The sequence below is a fragment of the Drosophila pseudoobscura genome, chromosome 2 (genome assembly GCF_009870125.1).
Source record: "Drosophila pseudoobscura strain MV-25-SWS-2005 chromosome 2, UCI_Dpse_MV25, whole genome shotgun sequence".
In the NCBI taxonomy this organism is placed as follows: domain Eukaryota; kingdom Metazoa; phylum Arthropoda; class Insecta; order Diptera; family Drosophilidae; genus Drosophila; species Drosophila pseudoobscura.
The window spans coordinates 23,359,197-23,380,080 of NC_046679.1; the positions used below are offsets into that span (position 1 = coordinate 23,359,197).

Sequence of the window (20,884 nt, forward strand, 5' to 3'; positions counted from 1 at the left end):
CAGGACAATAGGACATAGATCTATCTCTCTCTCTCTAAATGAGTGTATCTTTGAGATGGTATCAGGATTCGATTTGGATTATCAGGATTTGGATATTAGGATTGTTCTATGACCTTCGCTAGGACAACGTGGGATACAGTTCCCCACGGCTAACTCGCTCCGTAACCTGATTAATGAACTCTGAACCCATGGAGGAGACGAACAGACACATTCCAATTGTTTCACCTATTGCTATGGCAATTCGGGACGCGGATGCGGGATGCGGATGCCCCCACATTGTGTCTGTGTCTTTTCGGTAATTGGATAATTAATGGTCTTGTGTTGAGGGCAATGGATGTGTGGAGTGGAGGTGGAGGATGATGCACTTGGACAGGACTCATGTCAAGGAATTCGGCTTCGGATTCGGCTGCTTCAGCACTCGTCTCACAATTGGGAATAGGATTTGGTTCGAGTTTCGCCTGGAACTGGACAGGTCTCAGCCCCCCCGAGTTGTTGTCGCCCTTTGTCGGATTGGGATTACTCACAGAGACACATTCAAACTCAAACACACGCACAGACACTCATTTCGTGGCCTTTGCGCCCTGTGCCCTCCATGTCGATATCGCTATCCATGTCAATCAGGAGTTGCTGTGCCACATTTGAACGTTGCTGGATAGTGGCTGGCCGTGTGGTCCTTGGTCTGGTTTGATCTCAGCCCTCTGGTCTCCCTCTCGTCTTTCAGTGGTATGTTCGATTGCAAGATCTATTTTTTACATTTTTATTTTGAGTTTATATATTTTTAATTGTACATCAAATACAATATCCTCCGTGTTCATTGGTGCTGTTGCCTCCCACACCACACACATGGCTGATAACTTTGGCCGCACGCCAAAGGGTTTTAGTTCTCCATGTTTTGACTAGAAAAGCGAAAACCAAACCCGAAATACCCCAAAATATTGCCTATAACCGTAAATCATTTGCATGAACCTTCTTTTTAGCCAACACACAATGTATTATTCACAAAAAGACCGAGAACACCCTCATTCCGAGTTCTCTGCGCTTAACGAATCACCCACAAGCCCATAGTCTTAAAATATTTTTGAAATCTAATCAAATTTTCCAATAAACATACAGAAACTGAAAGTGCAGGTGTTTTTTGTTTTTTAATTTGCAGGGGGCGGGAATTCCTATGGGAATGATTACCTTATCAGAATTATACATATTAGCATATTTGTAACGGAATTTCAAACTCTAACCATGGTGGAACCAGTATATAGATGTGCCAGTTTATTCAGCGGAAACGTACAAACAGAAATTGCTACGCGATCCTCCAGAGGTCTTTGGGTCTGGGATCCCTCAGCTTCGGCGGAGATTAAATTTTACTTTCTATTCCACTAATTTACCACAAATTGATCAGGTATTTGTCATCTCATTTGTCTCTACAATAAATAAAGAGGACAAATCAGTCTGCTATCTGAACGAAATTTTGCAGTGCATGGTAGTTATCGGGATCGAGATATATACAGGAATGTAATTAAACATGTCAATACGAGAAAAAGTCATTATTATTAGGGTCATTATTATTATTATTAAAAGCAGCTTGGAAAACAGAATTTTAACATTAATTCAAGAATTTAGGGCATACAAAACTGTATGATACATAAGTGTTGCATACATAAATATACATAAATGCAAAATGCCCTTTGAGGAGCAAAATTGCGCAAAAAGTGAGTAGAGAACAAGTGAGCAAAAATGAACAAGTGAACAACAAAGATCAAGTGAGCAAAAAAGTACAGCTTGGAAGGAACATGTTCAGCTCTTTTTTGTTCACTCACTCATGATCATCACAACACTATATTACATACATATATGTTTATATGTACCAAATTTGTACTTATCGCGCAGTTACCCTGTAAAAACAGGACATTTTTGCTGACCTTTTTTGTTCAAGCCTTACTACAGACACAATCCAATGAAAGGAAGTCCTAAAAGTTGGTCCGTTTTGTAGAAAATTGATTAGATTATGGGCTTAATTAATATGGTCAGTGATGAGGGTCTTAGCCAGATAATAATATTAAACATAATATCAAAATGGGAGGAATGATAGGAATATGATGGAATTTGAAGAATTCGTCGGTATATTTACGGTATATCTTTGAGGTCAGACGGTCACACTGCTGCATCATCGAACATCGAACCTGAAGCTCAAACATGCAACGCAAAAATAGGTCGGAGAGCGTAATTTGGTTTTATCGAACCGCTGGCTAAGGAAAGGTAAGGACAACAGTCGAAAAAGCCAAGGGAAATCGCAAGGATCGTATTAACCTCACCTAGTCGAGTTTTGATGAACAATGTACCTTGAAAACAAAATTTGGATTGGTCCCAATGGTATATTAGGAAAAGGGTGGATTTTATCATGCATGCGCTGCATTTTCTGGTCCGTGTTGCCTGTTGTCCATACCCTCTTTTTCCTCATCAATTTCAAAAATACCAACGGTCGTGGCTGCTCGCGCTATAAAAACAATTTAAAGAACGGCGCGACCGGTTGCGGTTGTCAAGAAAATTAGGAAAATAAGTTCCAAAGTTGATAGTTTGTTTCCGTATTTGAATGAAACGGCTCCGAAAATTCCGTGGATAAATATCCACATGGATCAACAATAAATGAATTAAAAAGTAAATAAATATTTATATTCGATCAAATAATAAACGGTGCGGTTTACACGCACAAAAATTGATAACGATAACTTCGAATTTTGCATTCCAACGCGGCGGCTGCCGGACCCCAAAGTGCGCCAAAAACAAAACAATATTGAATTTCAAAGCGGTGGCCGTTTAACAAACAAATTGTGATTTCGTGAGTGCGCGGCCCACGTTGAGCGGCATCCATAAATAAATATGTATACGCGTACCACCGAAAAGTGCATTGACAGCTGCTGCCGCGAGTATTGACCAATTCTCTGAGAGCGCGGAGGAAGCATTTCCGTGGGCCTCGAAATTGTGGGACCGCTTTGGTCGTCTGTCTCTTGTTGTGCCCTTGCGTTGGTGTTCCCTTTGGAGGCGGCGGCCCCCCTTGCCTTATCAGCGGCTCTTTCCCATTCTCATTTTTATTGAATCTCCCCGTTTGATTGGGCGATTTATCACATTTCGGTGTTCGGTTTTCTGTTTTCTGTTTGCATTAGTCACACGCGCCAGCAGCAGCAGCAGCTGTTAATCGATCGCGTTTTTATTGTCAATTACCAAGTTTATCATTTAATTTGTAAAGTTTCAGCAACGCAACTATAAATAGAAGTGAAGTGTTGAAAAGGCGTAGACAGATTTACAGTTTAAACTGATTCGCGATTAAAGTTTTTAAGTGTCACAAACGTGTGTGTTTTATGTGTAAAATCACTTGAACAGCAAAAGGTAAGACAAGCTTTATATTACAGATATTATATGTATGTACATATACATATGTGTAGAATTGCTTGGATCGTTAAAATTGTCGATGGCCTCAGCAGTTCTCCACTTTCTGAACTCCACCAGTCACCTCACCAGCAAATCAACCATCACCAAGTCGTCATTGTTTAAAAGGTTTTTTATTGATCGTAACTTGAAATCAGCTTTTACGAGCTGTTCTAAACGATCCCCCATAGGCATTAACTATTTATATACATATGTGTTACAATGTACACATTGCTGAATCTTTGTTCTAAAGATTGGTTTGTTTTTCCACTCCAATTTTGAAAGTGAAAGTGCGTGCTTCGCAGGGTGTTCTGCGCACAGTGGTGGTAATGTGACCCACTTAGGGTTAAGAACATTTTTAGCCCGACACTTGGCTGCTTCCTAGGGTGCCTTCGGCAATGTAATTCGATATGTCAACCTAAACCCAGAAGGTGTTGCTTCCTTGCGGCAAATACTACCTAAGTACACGGTCTACCTGGCGGCCTGGCCTTCCATTCAAGGTCTCTCTCCCTCTCTCTCTCGCTCTGTCGAAGGCGGCTTCCGTGTATCTGCTTGATGGCAGTGCGTTGTGTGTGTGTGTGTGGGCCTGTACATCTCTAATCGGAGGCATGTCTGTCCATCTGTTCCGGCGTGTTAATCTTTTTGTTAAGATGCGATGCTTATCGCACCTACCGCGCCGATGGGCCAAACTGTTTGTCATTGCGACAGGTGCATTTGGCTGAGAAGCCAGGTTTCCGTTGCGTCAAGGCACTGGGAGCTGGGAGCTGGGAACTACGAACAGAAAACAGAGAACTGGGAAACCCTTTCAGCTCAGAGCCAGTGTCAGAGTTCATTTGTGCGAATGATTGACGGGACAGCCGGCAACTCTGACCCCACTCAATGAGCCGCAGCGAGTACGCAATTTATGTTAATTGTTTGCTTGGTGTATACCCTATCATTGGGTTGAGGGTACATCAGTTAAAGTACTGCGAAGTACTCGCTTAAGGGGCATTTCCTTCGGAGTAACTAAATACAAGTATGATACTCCAACGACACTCCTTAAGAGTATCCCATCGTCGGTTCACTTTCCTTCCTTCAGGTGCCTATCCTCTCCTCGCCATTCGTTTTGTTCCGTCTCGCTTGTCGCTTTTCCCTGGGGTACGCGGTACGTACCCGGCCAAGCATTTAATTAGACACTTTTTACTTTTCCCAGCGCCAGACGGAAACTTCTGTCCGCCAAGTCTGTGGTGAGGTGCGGCTTGTACTGGCGGCAACAAGTTGAAGCCGCAGCCAAAGTCGAGCCGGGAGGCTGTCGCCGTCTAATTGTTTTGACTGTGGCAATTTCTCCTGGCCTTTTTTGGATTCTGTCGCGCCTGCAGCCGGGGAGCAGTGGGAAACTGGTTTTCTCCTTTGGCTTCTCTCACAGCGCAATCCGAGAAGAATAATTCGGTCAGCAGCGGGTTAAGGCTCATCGGCAGCCACTGCCTTTCATCCATCCGAGGGAATGGGAAAGAGAGAGAAGGGGTCGCCCCAGGCACTGACCAAAGAGAACGATCCGTTTTGGCCTTTTACCGTAATCAGGTTTGGGGTTTTCTCGTACGTCAACAGTCGAACAACCCAAATGAATGAATGAATGAAAGAATGAATGAGTGGATGGATGGATGGAGTGAATGAATGACGCCTGAATGAGCGATAGGCGGCTGGCTGGCAATCCATCAAACTGTCCTCGGAACTGGTTGATCAACACCACTTAATGAGTGGCTCCGTCTCCGTCTCCGTCCACCCATTTGCATCCGCCCCTCGCGGTTTCTGTTCAGATCCACTCGATGGATGGCGGAGTCATTAGCCACAAGCCATGCATACTCGTATGGTGATGGAACGCATAAAATACAGCCATAAAATCGCCCCAAGAGGCGGAGCACGCGTTTTGGAGCGCCGTTTAATTGCGCCGCGCGATCTGTGCGCCTCAATTAGCATTTTCCTTCGTGCTGGCTGGCACTCTGCGAATGAGGAAAACTGCACGTCCAATGCAGTGGTCCAGCAGCTAGCTGGTTATGCATGTTATTCTAGAAACAAGTGTAAATTACACACGCTCTGCAACCACCAACAGGCCGACGACGCTTTCCACACTCTCGCTAATTAGTCGGAAATCAATTTCAATTTTCTGACGCCCCAAGCCCATTCCCATTCCCATTCCCATTCGAATTTGCATTCTCATTCTTGAAGGCAATTGATAAGAGAGAGGACCCCAGAGGGCAGATCCAGGCTATCTGGGGTTAATTGTGTGAATAGCAATTGAAATGTTATAGAAACTATTCCAAATAGAGGCGCCAACTGGGGGTTAAAGATCCCTCAACAGAGAGACAGCTGATCGGAGCATGTTTAGGCTATTTTTAAATATTCTTATTACTTTATTCACTGCCAAAGATTTTATTCTATTTCTTTAAAGTTTTTTCTATTTTCGTGTAGCTTTTTATCCCCCTAGTGTATTTCTTGGACCAGAACCGCCCCGCCCTACGCATATCCAGCCTCAGGGAGCGTTTAAAAGCGCTAGAGCAAATCGCGCAAAACATAAAAAAGATTACGACGGTGGGGGGGCAGGGCCGGACTCTGATAGGGGGTTGGTGCTGGTAATTGTAAGCGGCTATTAAAATAATTTAACCTCGCCTCCGTTCGGCCATAAGGCTAGGGTAGAACCGGTGCGGGGAAAGGGATCTGGGGAAAAAGGATTACTCGGAGCCAGGAGTACTCGCCGCCCCAGAGGGATTAACATAATTTTCGCTAATATTTTGAGCATAAGTCTCAGAGAGCATAATGCGCTTAGAAATATGAATAAAGGCGGCATTAACCTGAATGGTGGTCGAAGCGGCAGCTGCAGGGGCCGCAGGATTGCAGGCAGCAAGCAAACGAAATGCAGGAGGCATGCAGCAGGCGGCAGGAGGCAGGCGGCAGGCGGCTCACAGCCATGATGAGCTGTGCGGCAGAAAACGCGCCAAAAAGCAGCGACGGCAAACGTTGCGGCGACTGCATTAAAGTGGAAAATCCTGTCTGACAACATTTAAACTAAAAAAAGATATATATGTATGTACAGAAACCCATAGTAAATATGTAGAAAAAAACCAACAACAACAGCAAAAACAACACATAATAAGCGTGAAAAAAGGCAAAACGAGAGCAAAACCAACCCAGAGAGTCCCAGTCCCAGTCCCAGTCGCAGTCCCTGTTCCTTTTCCTGCAAAAGAGTAACTCCATACCATACCATGCCGGAGCCAGAGACAGACCAGAGCCAGAGCAGAATGAAGCCAGGCAATGCGAAGCTAGAAAAATCAACAAGATAGCTTAAACATGTATTCGAAGATGGGGATACCCTGTACTTCTAGGATTACATACATATTTGCACACCAAGAACTCGGGTTTAAAGTTCAATGTATTTTCAGGATTCACATATTTAATCCAACTTCCAAAGGTAAATTTTTAACCTCTGAGATGTATTTGATGTGCACGATGCTATCTATATTTAATCGTTCAGGATACACGTCTTTCGAATGCACTTAAGGTTCCAGGATGCAGCTCACCTTTATATGGCCTCATCTACCCTCTATAGAGATATTGCAAATGTAGACAGCCAGACAAATTACAATGAAAATAAAACTAAATGATGAGGAGAGACAGAGAGAGAGAGGGGGAAAAAGGGAAGTATTGTGGGAGTAATAAAGGGGCTACCAAGAATAATTATAGTAGATGCGAGCAAATGGGTAATTACGAGAGGAACAAAATAAAGTATTTCATTAATTTTCATTTTTTCCCAAAAGAAGGCATCAGATGAAGATGGCTCAGTATCTCACACATAATTTCTTAAAACCCCATTAGCGCCCTACTAACCATCTGCATATAATACCTGTTCCCAAGGCTAAATCAGTGCCAAAAAACCATCCCACATTGGGATTTCTCCATTCTCCCTCCTCTTTCCTCTGCCGCTTAAACAAACAAACAACCGGCAATCAGAATCACATTCATAACATCAATATAACAAGTTCGTGCTTGTTTATCGTGGGGAAAAGCAAATTAATGAACGAAAACCCCATGTGGATTTTCCCACACAACGCCACCCAGGCCAAAACGAAACTCAAACTCAAAATTCGAACGATGCACACACATCACACAGAAATCAAAGATTTTTATTGTAGAATTCTGTTCTTATGTTTTCGTATGTGTGCCCTGAGATATCATCCAAAAAATATGCAAATTGGGCGCCCATATCTGGTTGTTGAAAGGCGAAAACTTACAGATTGGGCATCGCAGGCTAAATGATCTTGAAACTGGCTGAAAACCGATGATTAATGATGCTACATATGCGTACATATTTCTCGAAATATTAAACAGAACAGGGAGCGCGTGCCGCCTTCAAACTTCTGAATAATCTTTCCAAGTGTTAATTGAAAATATTTCCGAGAATTGTGAGTGCTTTTTGCGGTTTCCAAAGTCGATTTGTAAGGCTGTCAACGAATGTGAGTGCAATTTATCAGGTACGTACAAATGAAGCTGGCAGAATGGTTATAAATAAACCAACTATGGATTGGAAACCATTCATTCGTATTAGCTTTAGTTGCTCTTCTCAATCAGCTCCTAGTTCCCACAGAAACACTCTCTGAAAACCACTCCACTCGATCCATAGCCCATTGTGGCATTTCCGTTTCAAGTCAAGCCAAAAACGATTCAACCACATTCAGCCAGTGACAAATTGAAATAAATATCTCATACGCATTCTGGGACGTTAAGTCTTTGTTTCCTGTGGAATGATACATAAATATGGCCTTCGTTTTGTCAAAGTCATAGGCAGAAAGAGGAAAAAGGTAAGGTAAGAGCTGGAGCCGAGGCAAACGTCTTTCGGGTAAGAAAAGGTCCGAGAGTAAAGGTATTTCTGCCTACTTTCTTGTCCCAAGAATGTCAAACGACCCTGCCGCCTCCGCTCGCCCTCCTTCCGACACTTGACAGCGGCACACACAAGACAAAGGATCCACATCCCGGCCTGAAACTGCTGGCATCGATATTCATAAATAATTTGTTTGCCCAGAATGTCCAATCAATTGTTGAATAATTGATTCGGTTACAGCCTCTGCAGCAGAGGCAATCAATTAATAACCATTTTTTTCACAAATGCAATGGCAAATCATTACGATGTAAAAATGCTGTATCCATAAAGCACAATGAAATGATTCCTAATTGCGATTTACATGCGCCATTCCCCGCATTTCCCATTACCATTTCCATTTGCAGCTTCAATCAGACTTCAGATATCGCTGGAGGCGTTTATGACTTTTTTGTTTGATGGCTTGTCGGTTTTGTTTGTTTTTTGTGTTTTTTGTGTTTTGCATGTGATTTGAGCTATTTCTCTGTGCCATAAAAATGATTTTTTCATTTGATTGGTGACAGATTTACGGCTAAGCCCATTTGCGATGGTAATTGGCTATGTTATGGGCAGATTAGAAATATGGAAAGGTGTGCATGAGATGATCTCCTCGCTTGAGTTATCTTTTGCTGGGAAAAGTTTCCCACACTGCCTCCCGCAATCCATTCCTCCCTTCACGCTCTCCTTTCAATCGACAGCAATTGGTGCGGAACTTGCTCCTTCCCTCGAAGTCGTTCAAGCGTTGCCGAAAGCATTATTGCCATACGAATTGTTTGTCTGTTTGCACTGTTCAGTGGGTATTTTGTATTGGTTCTCTCTATGAAATCATCGTGCGACTACCTGTTCCCCAGTCCGCAGTCCCCAGTCCCCAGTCGCCAGTCCCAGTCCCCGTGGATGTACTATTTATAGGCAAATGCGCAATATGCCCACGGCACAAGTCATCCCCAAAGTCATTCCGTGTTCCCCCCCGAAGATCAATGACATTGAAGGGGAGTTGGGGCGGAGAGGAAGGAGTGGAAGGAAGGAGAGTGCATGCTTATCAGCAGGTTCTGGTCTGTTGATAAAGAAGTGACGAGCGGCACGATAAATAGAATGGACAGCAATCAATAATGAAGAGTTGGCAGAGCTGGGCTGGGGCTGCTTCCTCAGTCAGTCAGTCATTCAGTCAGTCTGTCAGTCAGTCCGTCAGTCTGTAAGCGAGTGTCAGGGGGGGGGGCTTGTGTCTGTTGTATTTACCTGCAATCAAAGCAGTTTATGTTTTACCTTTTTATTCTGTTTGTCCGTCTTGTATGTAAATACAAACAACCACTTGAGGGAGGAGTACAGCGAACCAAGGTACATTCTAGATGGGGTGAGCCAGTCCAGGTAATTCGGTGGGCAAAATTAATGCGGATCAAACCTCTCAGACGCTAAATCGGAAGGAAGGAACCCTACCACTCCAGCCTTCACTTAATTGCTTTGTTTTTTTCCAGTGTGGATGTGGATGCCATTTGATTGGATTCGTTCAAGGTTTCCCCCCCTCCGCTGCTGCCAGAGGAGTTCTCTCTATCCCCCTCTCTCTCTCTCCCACTACCGCTTGCATGTCAAATGAACACTTTGAGCGAAAGGTGTTAATGATAACAGAAAATACCAACTAGCAACTGCCTGGTGCAAAACTGGGTTAAAAGGTCTCTTCCCCAATGGGCTGGGGGTGGGGGCATTGCGCATACGCAGCGTTGCAGTAAAGTCGTAAAAAAATACAAACTACAAATCCAGTAAGGCGGCAGCTGTTTGTTCAATAAAAGCCAAACAAGGCTAGCCTTAAAAAGGAACAGAGTGGTGGCCAGACAACGACCCGTGATTGCTCTTTAAGAGAGGAATTGTTCAGGGGAAGGGCAATGAATAATTTCAGAACACTTCTTGAAGCAAATGATAGACTGTCTGTGTCTTGAACACCGCTCAGAGACTTCTTTTCTATGAGTATATGACAAACAAATCCCATTAACTCGCACAATTCACATTCACACTGCAGTCAGTCAGTCAGTCAGTCATTTACACGATTTCTGTGCACTCAATTAAAATGCCAAGTTCAGCGCCTGCCAACATTCGAAAACTGACAGCTGACAGATGGAAATTTACTGCTCAAAGGCTCAAAGGAAGCGAAGCTAAGGAAAAGCTCCCACCCGACTTGGGTCATGGACTCCACGCTCCACAGTTGAACTATCAATCATTCAGTGTTCATTTCGCTTTGAAGCAGGTGCTAAATGTGTCAGTTTTAAACGAGCAGCAAACCAGAAAGTTCCTCAAGAGTTCCTCAAGGCAGGGAGGCAGCTTCTTCTACCATTTCACAAGTGTCAACGATTTGAGCTGGGAATATGAGAATTATTAATGAGAAATACTTACAGATTACAGTAATGGATTGCAGTCTGATGGGGAATGATTTGTTCTATACTTAACCCTTTTTTTGGCCTTTTCTGTGCATATAATATTGTTCTTAACAGGGATTTATCTTTCCTTTCACTTACAGATTTATTTAGCTAAGAAGGAAGTCAACGATTTTGCAAACGAAGGTAAGTTTTTGCCCTAAAATCAATGGGAATACACCTGGGGATAAGGGTTCTGAACACAAACTACTGTCCTTCTTTGGAACTCTGAATCTTACTGGCGAGAGGGCGTTTCAGTTATTCCTAGCTGCGGCCTCGATGAAGAGTTTCAGTCTATAATCATACTTAGTAAAAGTTGAAAGTTTCCCATAAGGAATTTCCAATAAAATGCTCGTCTTCTTTTCTGTTCTGAAATTCACTGCATACATTTTGGCGTCCCTTAAAAGCAATTTCGCAATTTTCTTTCTCGAAAGTAATTAACGAAATGTACGGATACGAGTATATATTTTCCTTTACACTCAGTTCCCTTTATTCAGTTTCATTCAGCTCCTTCCGCTCCTTCCCTGGACGCACTCCATGCCTGGGGATTGAACTCTCACCTCGCGAAGAAATGGACGAAAAGGCGAAATCAGCTGCAGAAGAGAGACGGCCACTGGCTGGAGTCTCCTCTTAATTAATGTGCAAAATCACGCGTCTGCATTTAATTCACTTTGTTGCCTGGGAAAGAGCCCCACAGAGAACTGCAGAGATGTTGGGGAAAGCCACTCGAGAAATGTGGCAACATTTTTGCACGCATTTGACGGCCTGTCCAAGCGATTGGGCCGCCAGATTGAGCCCCGGCCCCCATCTTGGCCAGGTTCGTCTATTTAAGGGCATTTGCCAGCTTTTTCCCAGCCGTCGCAACTGGCAATTGTCCTTTATGGCCATTCCTTCATTAGGCCCACATCTTGGATGGCATTTTAATGCAATTTTTATGCGCATTTCTGTGCTCTGTAATGGCGCTCTGTCCTGCCCAATCTCTCCTCTTTTCCGCCGATGTGTCACTCTTGCCAGCATGTAAGATGTAATTTCAATTGTAATTCATATAATTCGCTTTATTGTTGTCTCGATGGGCCTTTGTTGTGGCCCTTGGAAGGGAAAGGGAGCGAGTCGAAAGATACAAGTGCTGGGCTTTCGTTTCTATTGTACGGGAAGGTTGCTGGATAAATGCTTTATAGGTCTCGTCTCTAAAGAAGCGGTGGGAAGGCTTTTTGAAATTGAAAGCAGTCCAACAATGTAAAGAAAACACCTTATCAGCGAAACTCGTCTCGAGCACCCGACATTTTGGTTGGTTTAGCAATTCCAGGGTATTCGCTCTTGCCGCCTTCGTCGAGCCGAACCTTAATGTGCCGTGTCAGGCACACGCCATGTATGTTGCCTCGGCCTAAGGAACTGTGGGTGTATTGCTAGAAATATTATGAATATTCGCGGTGTTTCGTAGAGGAATATTTTACCACATGTACTACATTAGGAAAAAAATTCAATTTGGATTAGTTTACATACCGAATTCCTATTCAGATAGTCCTTTAGAGCAGTAAATTCCACATCTAATGCAATGACAGATCCCAGAATCTTCATTTAGAGTACTCCCCGAATAATATTGCAGCTGTTTGCCATCCGGATACTATGCTTAATTAGGCGTGAGGCCCAATTTGATCCATAAAAGCGCATTAAAGACACATAAACTGTTGGCAAGAAGCTAAACAAACATGTGAAAGCGCCATCAAAGTGTCAAAAATGGAACAGACCAAACCAAGGGATCTCTATCTGTGTCTGCCTCTGTATCTTATAGTACAAGTATGGTATACGCCCTGGCATGATCCGTTTGGGGGGTTTAGGGATCGGGGGAAAGTCTGCGCCAGACTCCGATGATCCAGCCACAGCGGAGGCGCATGTGTACATAAATTAGCTCATAATAAAGTTCAAAATAAACTGCGGCGAGGCGACCAGCGGCAAGCCTATAAAAATAGTCTCCAGTGGCAGGGAGTGGGAAAATTAACCGCATTAAACATTTGAGAAGGCATAAATATTCATAAAAAGAAAAGTCTGAATGCAGCTGCCACAAGTCGCCGGCTGGGGGCAGGACCGTGGACTGTGGACTTTTTTGCATTTTTCAGGCCGTGCGGAAGTCGACGTGGCGTATGAGTAATGTCCCCCCCCCCCCCACCAGGCAAAAAGTAGATATTGTCAACTGTTTCGGGAGACCCGAATTTATTGAATTTGAGTGATAGTAGGCCAACTAGTAGGCCATGACATCGTGGACTCGGCGGAAGCGCTCGCCCGCCTTCCGCAGCGTCGTGCCCCGCGTCTCCGGCATGAGGATGGCAAAGGCCACCAATCCCACGACCAGGAGAATACCCACGACCACGAAATACTTGTAGAAGTACTCGGCCGAGATGGAGCCGAAGGTGGCGATCACAACGATGTGGATCACCTGCTCGACGCACACGATCAGGCCAATCAGAAAGGGCTTCACGCGCAGCGGAAACGCCTCCCCCAGATAGGCCGACGAGCTGCAGACATAGACGCCGGCGAACAGCTGGAAGCCCATGCCCAGATTGGCCACCTGCCGCATGTAGTAGGGGCTCAGGATGTTCGAGTAGTCGCCGTAGATACCGGCCATGCCCAGCATCAGTCCAGCCATGCACATGAGTGCCAGCAGCGAGACGAACTTGCGTCCGACTGTGTCCAGAACGGCCATCGTGATGAGGGAGCCCAGCAGGCGGAGCGCGCCGAACACGATGCTCGGCCAGGCGTAGAAGGTGTTCTCGAACATGTAGGTGCTCGTCTCTATCGACCAGGAGAGCGGCAGCGAGATGGTGAAGGCCACAAAGCCCCGGAAGAAGAGCATCTTGATGAAGGGCATCATGGATTCGGCGATCTGCTCGCCCACGTTCTGGCTGGTGCCCTCCACCACATACAGCTTGGCCTCCTCGTACGCCTGATTGCCCCTCTCGACGGTCCACCAGCTGTCCATCAGCTGCCGGATACTGGCCCGGGCCCTGTCCTCCTGGTTCTGACGGATGTAGAAGATGGGCGACTCGATCGCCATGGCCACACTGCCGATGGCGAAGGCGGAGAAGACAATGCCGAAGATGCCGTGCACTCGATTCACGGCCATGCCCAGGTCGCCCGCCCACTGCGAGTCGTAGATCACCTGAATGGCGATGCCCAGGCTGAGGCCGTACTGCTCCAAGGCGGAGCAGGTGCCGCGGCTATTGCTGGTGGAGATTTCCGCACTGTGGATGATGAAGGGTACCGTGATCAGGCCGATGCCCACGCCCCCCACGTAGCGGGCGGCCAGAATGGGCTCGTACTCATACGGAGCACTCACAAAGATAATGGCATCGATCAGGTTCATAATACTGCCCAGACCCTGGAGAAACATTACGGGTTAGAGGGGCACGACAGCATCTATCTATCTATCTGTTTGTACACTTACATAGAAGATCTTTTTTGGTAGAAACGACACCGCCAGAGCGGAAACAAGAGCTCCGATGATGAATCCGATGAACCAACTGTACTGGAACTCCGTGGTGGTGGGAACATTCGCGTTCAGATTCCAGCCAAGGCCTTGGGCCATGTCCATACCGGCATAAACAAAGGCAAAGGTGGCTAAATGGGGGAGAGGTTGGAGTGGATTAGTTGGCTTTGTTTTCTATAGATTTAACCCAACTAGGCAGCCATTCAGTTATAGAATCTACAGCAACACCTGGCGATGTTTAGGGACCTGTTTATGGAGGAACTTGAGATCGAAATGGAATCTGAGATATGGCTAACCTTCTATTATTTTGGTTTGTCGAGTGTCAATCCAGCCACAGATCGAACCAAGACCTCTATGAATTCACATGCTACCCCACAGAAGGAATCTTGTGGGTTGGCTTAAAAGGCCTTGTGTTTTGGTAACACTTTTATCAGAAGAAGGAGGGTGTCTTTTAAATATAATACATTCCAGCTACCGAAAATGATAAGGAGCTACTGATAAGCACTGCGATACTCGTATTTGTTCGGTTATGGGTCGTAACCCTGAGTTCCTGAGGAACTTTTGGGCACTCTCTCAAGCTGCTCTCCCTGCTGGCCCACCTGCTGTTCCAGTTTTCGTTGCCGTCTTGCTCCAGCGACTCCCCTGATTGACGACCACCACATTGACCACATGGGGTGGCGGTGGGGGTGGAGCCCGTCCTGTGGTGATGTACGTGGTCTGCGTTTGTTGTCCTGGGACGTAGTTGGTCACCGGCACCGAGGTCACATACGTCGTGGTCGACATGCTGCTTCGTTATATAAGAAAAATGCGTTTGCAAATTGAATTTCCGCTTCAAGACCCGTTCGATTCGTTTGATTTGGCGCCTATGGACGTACTGGGCGCGTATTTATAATTTTATTGTACTCAACCTACAAGTGAATACTATCAGCATTATACATAGATATCTGACCAAGAGATACTCGTAATTGATATAGTATTTTATCAGCTGCTAGATACACGCGTATCGTACACTCCCCCAGCTACTTCTCCTCGACCGTGATTCACGGAAAATAAGCCTTGATAAGTCTCCCTAAAGAGTGGTAGCTTGAGGCCAAGCCACTGACTCACTCACTGCCTGCTGGCTGCCTGTCCCAGTCCTAGTCGTTTTACTTAAATTGATCGTTCCAGCTGGGGCAAAGTTCACCTTTCACTTGGGTGATACATTCGTAGGTACGACAGGGAATACCCCCAATTAATTGGGGTCTCTGGGAAAGCCTAGGTACCAGCTACTGGAGGATGACTGGCTGGCAGGAGCTCGATTCCTACAAGTGTTGAGATCTTAAAGGCAAAGTCCACACTTTTTGAGTTCATAGTTGAGTTGAGACCCACGAAAAGGATATATAGTTACTGTTAATCCAGCCAGTAATACTGGATAAGGGTTTTTCTCCTCTTGTGTTTTGCTGTCGTACTGTTGAATGGGCTTACAGATCTTTTCTCCCCTCACACGCAAACAGTCAGAAATTATCGGAATTTCTCACCTAAATTTAGGGATCGTAGAAGACTATTCTGTGCCATTCTGATTACCAATAAAATGCTAAAAAATATGGTCTATTACATCAAAATATAATCAGTCATAAGCTACTAAGCCTTTTTAATATCTGTTTCGAACTGTTCAAAGGAATTAAGTGTTTAATGTACAAACATATGTAGAATTTCAAGCGTTCCCAACGAGTCTTTCTAGGGAATGTCACACCACAGACTGATCTAAATCTAAATACATTTATTCAAAAAACAGCTGTTTCTTTATTTAGTTTCCATATTGATATGATCCTTAGCTGAAAAGAAAATTTCTTAGAACTTCTAAGAGTCTCCCCCTGCAGACCTTACTTTTTTAACGAAACTACGAGGGCTGGCCTATTCATTTCCCCACTCCAATTTAAAAATTGGAAATTTTTCCCCTCTTTTTCTTTAGCTCGAAACAAAACTGCTGTTATAGCGATTCAAATGCCACCAAAAGTTAGGAACCTTTTTGAAACTGTTCTTTTTTTCGCTAGAGAAAAGTAGGAAGATCAATTCTGAGTAGGACATAATCCTTTTATGGACGGATATTTTTGGGGAATTGGGGAACCGATCTACAAATACGGATTTTACTTGCCCCACTCAACAGACTTTTTTGAGAGCCAGCCAAACCAAATGAAAAATGTATATTTCTTTTTGTATTTCTAATAGTTTTATTTAACATTGATCCTCCATCGATCCAACAATTCTTAACGATCCTTAGGTCTAGTAGGGGCTTACATTATGCACTCGCTGGAACCGCTCGCCGGCCTTCCGCAGCGTCAGTTTCTTGGTCTCCGGCATGACGATGGCGAAGAATATCACGCCCAGCAGCATGATAATGCCCACGATCAGGAAGTACTGGAAGAGGTAGTCCGTTGTGGGCTTGAAGGCGACTATCACGATGATGTGGATCACCTGCTCGCAGGCAACGATCAGGCCGACGAAGAAGGGCTTGACCCTCATGGGAAACGCCTCGCCCAGATAGGGGCTGGAGCTGCAGATGAAGAGCCCGGCGAAGGCCTGGAAGGCCAGTCCCAGGTTGCACACCTGCCCCATGTTGTACCAGCTGTAGATGTTGGCCGGTGTAGCATATATCCCAGCCATGCCCAGCATCAGGCCGGCCATGCAGAGCAGGCCCACCAGCGAGACGCCCTTGCGTCCCAGCGTGTCCAGGGCGCAGATGGTGAAAAGGGTGCTGATGAGACGTAGCGCGCTCCAGACATAGAGTGGCCAGGCGAAGATGGAGCCCTCGGAGATCGCAGTGCTGCCCACGATGGACCATGTCAGGGGCAGGGCGAGGGTGAACGCCACGAAGCAGCGGAAAAAGAAGAGCTTGCAGAAGGGCATCACGGAAGCGGACAGCTCCTCGCCGAGGCTCCTGCTCTCGCTCTCCACCACATAGAGCCTGGCCTCCTCGAACAGCGCGTTGACGGTCTTCGGAACGTTGCCGGCCACAAGCATTTGCTGGCACTGGCGCGCCTTCTCCTCCTGATTCCGGCGTATATAAAAGACGGGCGACTCCACGGACACCAGGACAAACAACAGGCCAAACACCGAGAATATAATCCCCAAAATGCCGTGCAGCAGGTTCGCGGATATATCCAATGACCTCGACCATTCTGTGTCGTAGGTGACTTGGATGCAGAGGCCCATGGCCAGGGCGACCTGCTCCATCGCTGAGTCAACGCCGCGTGTCTGGGTGGATATCTCGCCGATGTGGAGGAGGAAGGGCACTGTGATCAGGCCAATGCCCACTCCGCCCACATAGCGGGCGGCCAGAATGGCCGTGTACTCGTAGGGGGCACTCGTGAAGATAATGGCACCCGTCAGCTGCATAATGCCACCCAGGAGCTACACGAGAATGAGGACAGAGAGAGAGAGAGAGAGAGAGTGTGTGTCAGGATCCAGCCTATCGTAGTGGATCGTAGCTTACTCACATAATAGGCGATCTTTGGGATGAACGTCATTGTCAGAGCAGACACACAGGCTCCAATGATGACACCGATAAACCAGCTGTATTGGAATTCGGGCGATACGAGTATAACGCTAACGGGCTGATTCCAGCCGACACTTTGGGCCAAGTCCATGCCTCCGTATACCAGAAACCAGAAAACTGAAAAGAGACAACGAATTTGCCACACATTCGATTCGATCCATGATTGATTATGGACTCACTTGCCGAAGACAGGAGCGATCTCCGATTGGTATTCCGCAAGAATCGCGTTTGTGTCACAGTCACAGTCACCGTTTGTTGGGGTTGGGGCGCACATCCTGTGTTGCCACATGGGGCGGATGGTGCATAGATGCCGTCCGTCTTGAGGTCGGGTGCCGTTGTTGCATATATGGTCGTCATTCCGCTCACTTTTCACGGATAGCCAAAAAGCGGAGCAGTTGAAACGCCTTCTTCGGGGGTTCGTTCGAAACTGGGGCTTGCTTTTGGCCATTTCATCGCATTTAAATGTGACACCCGCGATACCTGGTATCTAGCTATCATTACAGATAATGCGTGTGATAGATAATTACCATTGTAATCAGTTTATTTTTCGATTCCTTTTGATTCGATTAGGTGGGGTGTGTACCTGGAATTGGTTGCCTGTTCACTGAATCACGGTCAATCGGCAACAGGGTTCTTTTTTTAGTGCCCTTCCAATTCTATAAATACAGTACATTGGTGTCCGACAAGTCTGATAAGTCTTCTGCTGGTTCCCGAAAAGTGGCACCATTCTCACGATTGAAACTATCTTTTAAGTATTACTAAACCTTTTAATTCCATTTATGCCTAGTATTCTTTGCTTTTTGTGGGGTATCTATGTATCTATTGCCTGGTCTGTGGGACTCCTTTCCAATTGGCTTGTGACACAGCGCCTGTCTGGCGGTCTGGGTGTTGCAACAACAGTCAAGAGATTAGCAGGCAGCGGCAGCATCATCTTCATAATTATTCCATTGGGACGGGGCAACACTCAAGTGCTTGCTTGAGTTGTCTCAAATTGCGTAATGTCTGAACTGACATTGCCATTTCCATCCACTGCTCCATCCACTCCACTCCATGGCATACCATCAGCCAGCCAGCATCTTCATGGGCCCAATCTATCTTGTTGCGCCTCAAACTGTCAAATCGCACACATGTCGTTCTGCCTGCCTTTGGGTGGGGGGACTAGAGAGTGCCGAGAGCTTAGAGTGCCGACTGGGTGCTGGAGAAAAGCGAAGACAGACAGACTGTTGCCTGTTTCTTGTCATTTGTCGCTGCTCCTCGACAAATTAGCCAAATGCGACGCCAGTTCCAGTCACACATCCCAGTTCCAATCTGCCAGCCCATTTCTGAGAGATTCAAGTACATTTTAATGAGTTTATGCATAAAGTTGTCTAATGGCGCACAAATTATGAACGCCACCAGCCTGTAGGGACACACAGATATGCCTGCAGATGGAGATACAAATGGATATAGAGATGCGAGATGCCAATGGAGCACATGGCACATGGCACATGGCACATGAGAGCACTTTGCCTTTGCCTTCAGGAGAAACTCTGTGCGGATTCTGGATTCTGGTGGCTGATGGCTGATGGCTGGAGGCTGATGGCTGGAGGCTGATGGCTGCTGTCTGCTGTGCCAACTAATGGAGTCTAATTACTCTGGCCGACAGACAGTACCCGTCAAGCGCGACGCGAATCTCTGGGCTAATAAAAATGTATTAAAGCAGAGAGCCAGAGTAGCAGAGAATAGACACAAGACACATTCTTGGACAGTCATTTATTCATTGTCAAATAAACCATATGCTGCTCCTAAGCCTTTGCCTTGCCGTTCCCTATTTGGGCCCTGTTAAGCGGCTGGCCAGCCGTCTCTGCATATTCATGCGGTGTATGTTCTGGCAGCACTTGACCACCAGAATGAAATACACGCATTTCATGGATGCCCACAGCACTTGCTTCCAGTGGCGGAGGTACGTGAGAGGCGGGGGCCTGGCGGCTGCTGGTGGGGGAGGCATGCTGGATTCAGTCAGACAGGAATTTAGTTTACCGAGAATCGAAACATCAGTGATGTGTTCACACACGACACGAAAATCATTTCCCCAAATCGATCAAATAAAATATAAACAAAACTTTTGGTTTTTTGCCGAGCCAAATATGATTTATTAGCTTTGGAGCGTGAATCATTTTCTAAATATAAAAAGTAATAAGTAAATTCATTTGAAAATTCACAGTGGCAGTAGAGCAAAAAAAAAGATTTCCCTATGTTTCCGCCCGGGATTGAACCGGGGGCCTTCCGCGTGTTAGGCGGATGTGATAACCACTACACCACGGAAACATCCTCGAGGGTGGCCACAAAAATTGCGATTTTCAAGACGAATCATAGGGAATCCAAGAAAGCTCTGTGGAAATCATGGAAAGTTATGTAAAATTAGAAATAGTCCCATGAAAAGTTCTACAAACAAACCCGGAAACATCCTCGAATTCCAGCCCCAAGAATAATTTAAATATTAAAATTAGTCAAATAATAAAAATATTAAAAATAAAATTAATTTTATATTAATAATAAATAAATTTTAATTAATTAATTAATTCAATAAAAATTAAATTAGAGTAATTCATATATTCTGATTGCAAAAACATTAAAAATAATCAAAATACCAAAACAATAAAAATATTATAATATTTAAAATAAATAAAATATAATAAGTATCTCCCCCTTCAATGCTGTTCAAATATATTCATTTTAAAAATTGAATTTTTGTCGGGGGAAAAAAATAGGAGTCTTGCCGAAACCCGGGATTGAACCGGGGACCTTTAGATCTTCAGTCTAACGCTCTCCCAACTGAGCTATTTCGGCTGTTGCATCTCCTTCAACATCCAAAGCATCGAAAGCTAAGGGATCCCCATCCACTCTACCTACCTACATACATACATATATGTATCTATTGAATACCTTTTATAAAGGAAACGCAATCTTGAATCTTGGACTGCGCGTAAAAATAGGTTCACAGTAAAGTTCATTTAATTTTTCTGTTTTGCTATTTATAAATCGGCATTTCTGCGGGCCATGCCAATTTTTTGGGCTGTCACAATTTTTGACAGTTGCAAAGATTTACGTTGACACTTGCAACGTCTTAAAAGCTCCACAAACAAACATCGGGGCGGGGGAAAGTCTCTATGCAG

At 45.2% G+C, this 20,884-nt stretch overlaps 3 protein-coding genes, 2 long non-coding RNA genes and 2 other non-coding genes across 11 annotated transcripts in view; 1 reads left to right on the top strand and 6 right to left on the bottom strand.

The window, feature by feature from the left end:
• Nucleotides 1-1,123: 1,123 nt before the first annotated feature.
• Nucleotides 1,124-2,355, bottom strand: LOC26532174 (uncharacterized). Its single transcript, XR_004468568.1, has 3 exons — nucleotides 2,310-2,355; nucleotides 2,126-2,243; nucleotides 1,124-1,418 (listed from the first exon to the last, which is right to left on the bottom strand). It is a non-coding gene; the product is annotated as an uncharacterized lncRNA (long non-coding RNA).
• Nucleotides 2,291-20,884, top strand: part of Sulf1 (Extracellular sulfatase Sulf1) — a 30,229-nt gene continuing 11,635 nt past the window's right edge. The window contains exons 1-3 of one of the 5 annotated variants that reach the window (XM_033377290.1): nucleotides 2,291-2,367; nucleotides 3,242-3,381; nucleotides 10,815-10,857. The gene's annotated coding sequence lies outside the window, so the exon portion shown is untranslated. Of the gene's footprint in view, nucleotides 2,368-2,447; nucleotides 2,653-2,672; nucleotides 2,834-2,898; nucleotides 3,382-10,814; nucleotides 10,858-20,884 lie in introns of those variants that run through there. The other 4 variants (XM_033377288.1, XM_033377289.1, XM_033377291.1 and 1 more) reach the window with 4 other exon arrangements.
• On the bottom strand, nucleotides 8,158-8,860 carry LOC26532628 (uncharacterized). Its single transcript, XR_004468567.1, has 2 exons — nucleotides 8,577-8,860; nucleotides 8,158-8,515 (listed from the first exon to the last, which is right to left on the bottom strand). It is a non-coding gene; the product is annotated as an uncharacterized lncRNA (long non-coding RNA).
• On the bottom strand, nucleotides 12,893-15,073 carry LOC4802566 (probable plastidic glucose transporter 2). Its single transcript, XM_001359424.4, has 3 exons — nucleotides 14,794-15,073; nucleotides 14,153-14,325; nucleotides 12,893-14,086 (listed from the first exon to the last, which is right to left on the bottom strand). Exons 1-3 carry the CDS (start codon nucleotides 14,975-14,977, stop codon nucleotides 12,950-12,952), a joined length of 1,494 nt encoding a protein of 497 aa, XP_001359461.3. The 5' UTR covers nucleotides 14,978-15,073; the 3' UTR covers nucleotides 12,893-12,949.
• LOC6897651 (facilitated trehalose transporter Tret1-like) lies at nucleotides 16,385-18,166 on the bottom strand. The gene is made up of 3 exons (XM_002137756.3): nucleotides 17,909-18,166; nucleotides 17,671-17,846; nucleotides 16,385-17,584 (listed from the first exon to the last, which is right to left on the bottom strand). Exons 1-3 carry the CDS (start codon nucleotides 18,084-18,086, stop codon nucleotides 16,457-16,459), a joined length of 1,482 nt encoding a protein of 493 aa, XP_002137792.2. The 5' UTR covers nucleotides 18,087-18,166; the 3' UTR covers nucleotides 16,385-16,456.
• Nucleotides 19,964-20,036, bottom strand: TRNAV-AAC (transfer RNA valine (anticodon AAC)). The gene has a single exon. It is a non-coding gene; the product is annotated as a tRNA-Val (tRNA).
• TRNAF-GAA (transfer RNA phenylalanine (anticodon GAA)) lies at nucleotides 20,486-20,558 on the bottom strand. The gene has a single exon. It is a non-coding gene; the product is annotated as a tRNA-Phe (tRNA).

What these genes read in the sequence shown, in the direction of transcription:
- LOC4802566 (XM_001359424.4), bottom strand. Translation starts at nt 14,977, where the DNA reads ATGTCGACCACGACGTATGTGACCTCGGTGCCGGTGACCAACTACGTC. An exon ending in AACGAAAACTGGAACAGCAG is followed by an intron (nt 14,326 to 14,793) that starts GTGGGCCAGCAG and finishes TCCCCCATTTAG; the next exon opens with CCACCTTTGCCTTTGTTTAT. An exon ending in TACCAAAAAAGATCTTCTAT is followed by an intron (nt 14,087 to 14,152) that starts GTAAGTGTACAA and finishes ATGTTTCTCCAG; the next exon opens with GGTCTGGGCAGTATTATGAA.
- LOC6897651 (XM_002137756.3), bottom strand. Translation starts at nt 18,086, where the DNA reads ATGACGACCATATATGCAACAACGGCACCCGACCTCAAGACGGACGGC. An exon ending in ATCGCTCCTGTCTTCGGCAA is followed by an intron (nt 17,847 to 17,908) that starts GTGAGTCCATAA and finishes GTCTCTTTTCAG; the next exon opens with TTTTCTGGTTTCTGGTATAC. An exon ending in TCCCAAAGATCGCCTATTAT is followed by an intron (nt 17,585 to 17,670) that starts GTGAGTAAGCTA and finishes ATTCTCGTGTAG; the next exon opens with CTCCTGGGTGGCATTATGCA.